Below are 10,449 nucleotides of genomic sequence, written 5' to 3' on the forward strand. Positions count from 1 at the left end.
TTTGTGTGACATCTATTTATTACCACCAGAATATGAGAAATTTGGAAAATACAAAGATCAGCTTATTTAAATTTCTGAATAAGAAAAATAAAAGAAGCACAAACATGAGGTTACATTGTGTTTCACGAAGAGAAGGAAGGAGCAAAGTTCTACCCAAACAAAGTAAAAGACTCAGTACTAGAGTACTAAACGTAAATAATATTTTTTGCTACACTCTTTGACTCTAATGCCGATCTTTAATTTGACAAAACTGGAATTGAAAGAGTGAAAAACGATCAAAAAAGAGGGCGAAAGACAAAGAGAAGGAAGATCAGGATGTTAGTTGAACAGTGAGGTTGAATGAGAGGCTGGTTTAGAGCGCCCCCCTGTGGCTGCCTGAAGTTATAACAGGAGGAGCAGGATCGGCTTTTACTACAATATGAAAAAGAAAAAAGGAAACTTAATTCAAACTGATTCTTGGCGGATTAATATTTTTTTTTCTAAAGAAAAATTCATGTATGCATTGTAAAAAAGAAAAGAAAAAAAAAGACACCATATCAACAATAATAGTAATCATCAATATTACAAGTAACATCTTTTCAACCAATAGATGCTGGTTTGCAGTTGAATACGATTCTGCTTTGCTGATCACATCACCCACAGACACTAACAGATAGATGAAGTCTGACTCCACTATGAAGGGGCAAGTAAGGATTCAAAAAGGACATGTAAGGACTGGATGGATCAGGAAGGGGCGGGGCAAACCGGGGGTGGGATTAAAACATAGTTGGGGTTCTGAAGGAGATTGGTGAGGACAGGTTTCAGTAAGGTGGACTGAGGCAGTTTTAGTAGCACCCTGCTGTGGAAGTTTCTGCTCCCCTTAAGCAGACTGACCCCAGACACCACCCTGTTTTTCTCTCTGGACAGTGGAGTAAGTGTGAGACGACGACTTCTTGCACGCATGTTGAATGTGTAGCCCTAAACCGGGCATAGGTGGACCTCGTTTACGCTCCAAATGTGAATGTGTGAGAGTATGTGTTTGTGTGTATGTGTTTGAGCACGTGCATGTGTGTGTGTGTGTGTGATCAGCAGCACCTGTTACATGCACATATAGGTACCCTACGCGTAATTTAGACAGCACTAGCAGACTCAGACAAAGTTACTCCCCATCACTGATACTCTAAACTCTAACAAGAAAGTGGAGGAGAACAAGTGGAGAGACAGAAAGAAATAAAGAGGGCGATACAAAGAAAGGGAGAGTTTAAGCGCGCTCTCCGCGGATGCGGCGTGCCAGCTGGATGTCTTTGGGCATGATGGTGACACGCTTGGCATGGATGGCACACAGGTTAGTGTCTTCAAACAGACCGACCAGGTATGCCTCACTGGCCTCCTGCAAGGATGCACACAAAATCAGAATGTTAATTAGGCATAAACAAATAATAATAAAAATAATCTTTAAATGGGAACGTGTGCAAAAATGTTTAACATATAATGAATAAATTACAAGAAAAAGCAAGACCAGAAAACAGGCAAGGCGCACCTGCAGTGCACCAATGGCGGCACTCTGGAAACGCAGGTCAGTTTTGAAGTCCTGGGCAATTTCTCGAACCAGACGCTGGAACGGCAGCTTACGGATCAGCAGCTCAGTGGACTTCTGGTACCGACGGATCTCGCGCAAAGCCACAGTACCAGGCCTGCAGACAGTAAAGGTGTTTAATGTAGGGTTTATTACAGTAAAACTTTTTCTTTTTTTTGCTGTTCACAATTACAAGTCTGGAATATCACCTGTAGCGATGAGGTTTCTTGACTCCTCCAGTTGAGGGAGCGCTCTTGCGGGCAGCTTTGGTAGCCAGCTGCTTACGGGGAGCTTTTCCTCCGGTGGACTTACGAGCAGTTTGCTTAGTACGGGCCATTGCTAGTCAATATCAACTGAGAAAAAGGAAAATAACTACTGTTTTAGAGTACAGTTAAGTCAGTAAATCATGGGCAGATTTATGAAATACAAGCCAGGTATGTAAAAAAGTTTACTTACAATAATTTAGCAGTGCTCTCTCTTAGCTGTTTAATAACAAGTATTCATTCTCATGCACAGACTAAGCTATAAAAGTGAGTAAATCTCTACTAAAAATAGCTCTCAAGTTTTACACTTGTTTTGGTATTTGACTCCCTGTCTCATATGCTATTTTAGGCCACTTCCTCCAGCACGTCACATTAAACCCAATAAATAAAAGCAACCACTCAGCAAGGACTGATATAGCCTTTCAACCAATCACAGACGACCGTAGAACAACAGTAAAGCAGAAGCTAGTAGCATTTGAGGAGCCCAAAAAACTAACCAATCACAGGCCGTTCTCCCAGTTGTGGGGGCAAAGCAGTCCGTGTAAACCCCGCCCTAAACCGCAAGATTATGGCTGCAATTTGAACGGCAACTGGAGAGAGTCCGTGCTTTGAGGCACAGGGGAGGACGTGAACTTTGAAATAAAATTCAAAATCCAATGCATGCACCGCAAAACCAACAACACAATACGGTAGCAGGCATCCTTGGGCAACTAAATAGTCGCTTAGAAGGAATATCTGCCGCGAATTTACGCCGTTTAACCGAAGTAAACAGAGACATACGAAAGTGGGACGGATTTCAGTGTGTCCTCCGACACGAAAAGGAGAGCCTGTTTTCTCTCGCGTCTCGCCATCGGCTTTCTCGTTTTCAGACGATGCGATTTTAACGTTTTAACGCTCAAAATAAACATTATTCTACATGAAAGTTTCACAAAGCTGTTGAAAAGTATATCAGAGAGAAGACAGTGATGAATTGGGGCACTTACCTCAGGTGAACGTGTTTAATTCGCGCAGTGAAATATGTGCTCGGCTTGTCTGGCAGTGTCAGTATTTACTATCTCACACACAATGGGAGCGGGTTGGCCAGAGCCAAAATGGCCGCGATGTCAATCATTCTCTCCCAGAATGCACCTCAATAAAACTGTAAACACAAAATTACCTATTTTTACAGTACAATTTCAATTACGTTTTTTTTTTATTTCGCATGTAATTAGAGGGATTAATATTAAGTATTTGAAGAACTGTGTCTCAGATGAAGTTTGCCTGCTGCAATCCCTTTGTTTTTCTGCTTTTTTTTTGTTTCCATGGAGGTCATCGGGTTTTGAGGACAGGCTGATGGGTTCATCCACTGCTGGTTATATAATAATAATAACAACAACAACGTTTTATATTATTATTACAAATCTTAAACATTTTCCATGACCCCTTTGATTTAAGATATTTCAGCCAATCTACTATTATTTTTTTATGGATACAGAATTGTTTTGGGGTCCTAATGTATGGCTCAGACATCACTTGTTGGCCAGATGATCCCAGATCAGTCATGCAATGTTTTACTTATTTCAGGCTGACATTCAAAACCACCCTTCAGCCATGTAGGAACTCTATCTTAACCAAAGGCTTAATTCCTTTCTCTAACGCTCACTGTCTTTAAGGCTTCAGTGACATTTCAGGAAGAATGTGCCATTTTCTATGTACCATAAAAAAAATACTAAAAAAAAAAAAAACACTTGTGCCTTGTAATAGTTGCATATGTAGAAAAACACTCAGTATTCTGCTACTAAATGTAGTTTTGCAGTTAGGCAATAAAGTCTGACTGGAATGTAATATAATGTGGCGTGTTGAGTAATTGTCTCAAAGGTCCTGAAAGCTTTTAGTTAAGGATCAGTGAGGCTAAAAGTGCTTTGAAGTCTTTAATGTGACACACTCTCTAATTCATGTATAAAGTGGGTAATGCATCAGAAACACAAGATTATGGCAGCTGGGTAGAAGCGTGGTGTATTTATTTACTTACTTATTTACTTACTGACTGATTTATACCCAGAAGTGGTGGGTGTAGCAGCTTTCACAGCCATAATATTATATTCTTATATTCCCCCAAACCTAGTTTAGATCATAGAATTACACCTAAACATGAATAATTACATTACCTATAATCTTTATCCAAAAAATTGCAACTATATGGTGAATCTGTTACTGTTACCATGAGTGCAGATGTCCACCATCTTATTATTGTGAGATTAATTACAGACAAGATAGAATGGAAATACAGATGGTATGGTAATACTGCAAATTCAGCAATTTTATTGCAGTATTTTTCATTCCACTTTCTTGTTCCTCTAATGGCAATATAAGGCTCATTCAGTGCTTTTTCCTGGAACAAACTGCAGTTCCTTTAACAAACAACAGAGAGCACTGTCCTCCTGATAAAATCAAACAGACAGTCTGTCTGATTAGGTAAGGGTGGGGAAGTAGTGAATAAACTCTGATGGACCCATTCACAAACTGCAATGCTGTTGAAGAGCCAGCTTTAATGAACATATATCACTGTTTAATTTATAAAAATGTATCTCAACAGGCAGCCTTCTCTTTGGCAGACAAATATATTTTTCATATCAGTATCTATTGTAGCTATTTGTCTCATTGCCTAAACATATGCTCTATAAGAATATTAGCACACATCTTGCTTGAAATATATTTTATATGAAACCTTAAAGTAGTGACAACGTGTAATTTTAATGAATTAAATCATAGCCTATCGCTGTCAGAAAAAGCTGTCACTGGAGCGAAGGTTCACCTTGGTACTTTATTTAGCTCTGATAGGTCCATATTAGTTCCTAAAGTGTACATATTAATACCTTTTGACAGGGTACCGCTCAAGTGACAGATTTTACCTTGACATTACTGTAAAAAAGGTTTCTTATTTTGAATGTTATGTTTAGAGTTTCTGCCCAACATTTCTCATACATCATGAGAATAATGCAGTAGGCTATAGTATATACACAAATAAGGCAAACAACAATCCAGCCTAATCCTCCACCCACGCTCATCGCCTGTGTGCTCTGAAAGGTCAGCCAGGTATCACAGCAAGGTGAGACTCAGTGTGAAAACAGTTACAGCCCATATGTCCTCATCTCCACAGAACATGCACCTTTTCCATCCCCCCCAGTTCTGGATCAGGCTTATTCCAAAACCTCCAATGTGCAGTGTGCCATTTAAGACCATTTACTTACTTTTTACTATATGCTTTTGACTGAGGCGTATCCCAAATTAGCTGTATTCACACAGTCACCTTCTAAACTGACAGTGTTGTTGGGCAGCATGATACTGCTGAGTTACTAGCAAGAACACTGGAGTGCTGAAAAGGTTTAACAATGACCAGATTTATGAGCGTGATCAGCAGCTATAGCACAGTATGGTATGGCAGCTGCTCTATCTGGGCTTGCAGAGCACTGTGGTAAAAAATTAAACAACCATTTGTGCTACAGCCCATCCATTTTCACAATCCCGGCAGCTTTAACTATAGATAATAGTTAATAGTTTAATAGTTAAATCTAGTTATAACTTCCATTCAAGACAAAAATTAAATTGCATTTAAAACCTGAATTTGCTCTAAATTACATTATCTCGATTAACGGCAATACAGAAACAGAATTAAATGATTGCTGAGCTGCCAGTCTGTTGTGTATTTAAGCACGGGTTTAAATCCTTTCCCCTTGAAATTATGACACAATTAGACTGTATTTGGGGACTGTACAACGAAATGGAAGACTAAGACGGAAGCTGGGGATTTGAAGGCAAAAGATGAGATCTGGCTCCTTGTGCCCTTGAGCCAAACACTTTGCTCCATGTTATTCCAGAGAGGGGACTGCGCCTGCAATTAGTGAACTGTAAGTAGCTTTGGATTAAAAGCATCTGCTAAATGGCAAAGATAAGTAAGAAAACCCCCAGCAGCATTCATGTTGGTTTCTATCTTGCAAACACTCATATTTTTAAAACACAAAGCTTTGTTCTTAGTCTCAGAGCTAAACCCGTTGTGGATTATGTCCTTAGTTTGCAGAGACCTAAAACTAAAAACAAAAACAAATTTCAAATATGAATAAAAAACTTGATATCTCAATGATACTAAATTGTAGTGTACAGCCACTTGTGTACAGTCATTGTCATGTCTCTTTTCAAAGTGAAACTGACGGGATGCAATAAATATCAATTCAATTTCAATAATGCTATTCTATGGTTACACACATGCAACAGAAACAATTAAAGTCATTGCATTTCTTTCAGCTAAATTAACTTTGTTAATAGAATTTAGCAATACCCTGACAGAATACTTATAATCCTCATAAATGATTCAGGACATATACATACAAATGATATTCTTGCTACTGTATAATGTAATAAAACCATAAAAATCTTATCCACATGATGTTAGTTTTCCCCTTTTAGTCTTGTGCACATGTGTCCACTTCCTTCCAACCCCATTTCTGCTAGTGGCCTGATTTGGTACCCCAGCAGAGTAAACCAGCTCTATATTTAACTTCACATAACCTCTGTAGCAGGCTATAGGTGAATCTCATTTGCAGTTACCACTAAAGTAAATGTATATGCTAACTCAGCATAAGACCCAATCCTCCCTTTAGATTGTGTTTCTGTGACCCTAAAATCTCTATGTCATTTGATTAGTACAATGGCTATAGGAGAACAACTGCAGTCCGAACATGTGCCTGTCAACCTTGAGAAATGCCTGTGTTGTAACATTTGCTCCTGGGGAAAAATAAACCCTATTATTCCATTTCCAAGAATGTCTTACAGATTCTTACAGAAATATGATTTATATTTGAAACACATTACCTCATTAACCAGGATGCTAATATTTGTTTTGTCGAACAGTGGTCTTCATTATTCTTCATGTGATCTAAATATTGAAAGAGAAAATAATTGGCCTATTTAATCATTTTAAATAAGTGTATGTATCTACCATTACTGAGTGTTAATAAAAGATACTGTTGTTTTCAGAGGTTTCTGTTATTGGTTTGCCTTAACATTTGGAGCATTCCCAGTACTTAGAGCATCCCTGAAAATTCCCAGCAGATGAGTGGCCTCTGCTGTCAGAGCCGGGACAGATCTCTGATGTGAGAGTCAGACTCTCAACCCTTGAGCCACTGGAGAATGGTAAACCCAACAGTAAGATGCACTCAGAAGAAATTGAGATGCATAATTTGTTTTAATAATACAAGAACAAGCAACAAAAATCCACAGCTGGAGCAAAAATCTGCAAAAAGTAATCATAAAAAAACAAAAGACAAACAAAAAAAAAACAGTCCAACAGGGCTTTCCACAAAAATTAAAAAAGATTCCAAAGATCTTAAGAAAAAAAACTCCAGAGGAGAAAGTCCACAAAAATAAAACAGAGAAGGGAATAATCCACAGGCAAGAGAAAATAAAATGTATCAGAGTTAGAGAACACTTACTCAGGCAAGCAAAGAAGCTATGAGACAGAGTGACTTAAATACACACACATCTGATTGAGACACATGTGAACCTAACACTAATTACCAGTTGAGTAAACAGGGCATGAGAGCACCATGAGGACCTCTAGAGGCCAAAACATGACATAACAAGCACTGGGTGTGACAGGATCTTCTTGGTGGCTGCTTGAGTATACTCGAGATAGAGCATCAGGTTTCAGATTTTTGGATCCGGGGCGGTAGGATAAGATGAATTCAAACCAGTTGAAGATAAGAGACCAGCTTGCCTGACGAGGGTTGAGTCGCTTGGCCTGCTGAATGTACTCTAGATTTTTGTGGTCAGTGAGTGCTTGGAATGGGTGTTTGGCCCCCTCAAGCCAATGCCTCCACTCTTCGAGCGCCAGCTTAACAGCCAGTAACTTACGGTCTCCCACATGGTAATTCCTTTCTGTTGGTGTAAGACGGTGTGAAAGGAATGCACATGGACGAAGTCTGTTATCCTCCCTCTGGGAAAGCACTGCTCCAACACCCACATCGGAAGCGTCAACCTCCACAATGAAGAGTTTGTCTAGGTCTGGGAGAGTGAGAATGGGAGCTAAAGTAAAGCAGTTTGAGTTCATTAAAAGCCAGGTATACTTTTGAGGTATAGTGTCTTCTTAACACTGTCTTAATACGGCCCTGCTGCTTGAACCTTCTGGGGATCCATTTGAATATGGCCGGGCTTAATGTTGAATCCCAGAAATTGTACTTGGGTTACATGGAATTAACATTTCTTTCTAACGGTTCCGGATAGTAATTTTGTTGAGGCCTCGATAATCGATGCAGGGTCCAAGGCCTCTATCCTTTTTAACCACAAAGAAAAAAAGCAGTACCCGCGGGGGAAGTGGACCGATGAATGATCCCTGCCGCGAGGGCCTCCTCAATGTAATTGTCCATAGCTGCACGTTCGGTAGAAGACAAGGAGACGATGCGGCCTCTGAGTGGACAGGTACCTGGGAGCAGCTCAATGGCACAGTCATAAGGGCGGTGTGGTGGTAAAGAGGTGGCTTTCTTTTTACTGAAAACTGCCTTGAGGTGGTGGTACTGAGTGGGGATTTGAGATAGGTCCGGGGCTCTTGAGACTCGAGAATGGGGTCAGGGGAACTCGGGATCAAACAGGTGACAGGGCAAGTGGGACCCCAACTGAGGATAGCGCCAGTGGACCAGTCAAGATGGCTTGGTGGACTAGAACTCGGGTCTCTGATGTCCTACACCCTGAGAAGAGAGATAAAGCAGTGAATGTGGACAGTGAATGTGGACAGTGTGTGTGAGACTGAGAGATGCAGTATAGTTGAAGTCTCTGTGTCTCAGCATCATCAGATTTTCTGCTGCAGATGCTACACTAGCTCATCTCCGCACTAGAGCGCTACCCTGACACACACACACACACACACGGACGGACGGATGGACGGACGGTCGCACGGACATCATTGCAGAATAAAAATACGAATTCCTTTAAAAACCCTGACCCTAAATACAGATAGACAGACAGACAGACAGATAGATAGATAGATAGATAGATAGATAGATAGATAGATCTTTATTATAAAATTCAATTGAAATCATGTTTGTATGAGCAAGCGTCAGTGTGAGCAGGCTTGAGTCCAGATTGAATACCCCCATGTTCACTCATGTTTATGTAATTTAATTGTATGTGTGTCTAAGAGAGAGCAAAAGATAAATAGCTTTTCTAGGTCACAAATGACACACCTGTGCCTCTTGCCTTCAAGCCAACACATCGCCCAAAACCTGAGCATAATTTCGCCCAAAACCTCAGCATAATTTCGCCCAAAACCTCAGCATAATTTCCAAAAGTGTGCATTCCCTCAAACAGTACTCCAGACAGTTTAACCATGAAGCAAAAACCGTCCCTCCTCCACCTCCACAGTTAACATCTTGAGTGTCCATGTGCATGTGTGCATTATGAGAGTAGAAACACCTGACATAGCCAAAGTCAGTGTGTCCTTACCCATAATGCCCCCTGATAATGACATCGCTGTTCTGTGATTAACTATTTCATTTAGGAGTCACTCAGGCAGTGAGTGTGCGGGAAAGGTTAATGGCTGCTTGCTTATGTGGATAACCAACTCCTCTCCTCTCTCTGTGCAGTACAAGACTAATGTAATTATACACAATGTTACCATGACACTGACACACACATGCCTGCACACAGTATAAGTGCATCAGTCATCATCACAATGTATACAAAGAGCCATTCAAATACACAATTATTTAAATTACAGTTTAAGGTGCTCTATCAAAATTTATTGGACACCAAACCTTTAAATGTTGGTTGTAAATCGTTTTCTTTCCCTTTTTCCCTGTCTTCACACCCCAGTCTCTGAGTCACATGGTGGAGGTGAAATGACGGAGCGTGCAGGAGGAGGGGAGGGGGGAGGGAATCAACCCGAAATATTAATCAAATAAATGCAGCATTCAGAGTCATGAGGCCGCACTGATGGACAGTACAAGGAATGAGGAAAGAGATGGGAGACATAAGAAAATGAACTGAATGAAATATAAGTGCATGAGAAGGTTGTGATGGAGCCAATATTTTAAATATGTGGGTGCACGCTCCAGAAATTGGATAATACCTTTATTTAGAACATGCCGTTTTCCCTCTAGATAATATAAAATAAAAAAGCTATCACTTTATATTGTAAAAAGTGATGGCCTGCAATGTTTAACTCAAACCTTCATTTACTCACCCTCATGTCGTTCCAAACCTGTATGTCTTTCTGTCTTCTGTGGAACATAAAAGAAGATAATTTGAGAAATGTCTCAGCATATTTTGTTCATTAAATGGAAGTCATGAAAACTGTTTAGTTACCAACATTCTTCAAAATGAGGAAAGAAAGTCATGAGGGTGAGTAAATAATGACAGAATTTTCATTTTTGGTTGAACTGTCCGTAAGGAGCTATTTTTGTATGTGTTGATTCAGTGATGTCAAATAATATATTGTATAATACTATATGGTGTTAAAATAATGTTAATTGAAATGCTGCATTCTGACTGGTCAATCCCAGCATTCAGCGGTCAGATGTTTCCAAATATTCTGCTTCGTCCATGGCAATGGTGTACGAACCGCTCTTCCGGATACCTGAAAAAGGCACTACGTTCTTGTTT

At 40.0% G+C, this 10,449-nt stretch overlaps 1 protein-coding gene across 1 annotated transcript; it reads right to left on the reverse strand.

Moving 5' to 3' along the window:
- On the reverse strand, positions 1–2,929 carry h3f3c (H3 histone, family 3C). The gene is made up of 4 exons (XM_056237810.1): positions 2,802–2,929; positions 1,765–1,908; positions 1,520–1,673; positions 1–1,369 (listed from the first exon to the last, which is right to left on the reverse strand). The coding sequence occupies exons 2-4, from the start codon at positions 1,890–1,892 to the stop codon at positions 1,241–1,243; spliced, it is 411 nt and encodes a 136-aa protein (XP_056093785.1). The 5' UTR covers positions 1,893–1,908; positions 2,802–2,929; the 3' UTR covers positions 1–1,240.
- Between the last annotated feature and the right edge of the window lie 7,520 nt (positions 2,930–10,449).

The sequence above is a fragment of the Rhinichthys klamathensis genome, unplaced genomic scaffold, assembly GCF_029890125.1.
Source record: "Rhinichthys klamathensis goyatoka isolate OS25496 unplaced genomic scaffold, OSU_Roscu_1.1 h1tg000501l_1, whole genome shotgun sequence".
Lineage (NCBI taxonomy): Eukaryota > Metazoa > Chordata > Actinopteri > Cypriniformes > Leuciscidae > Rhinichthys > Rhinichthys klamathensis.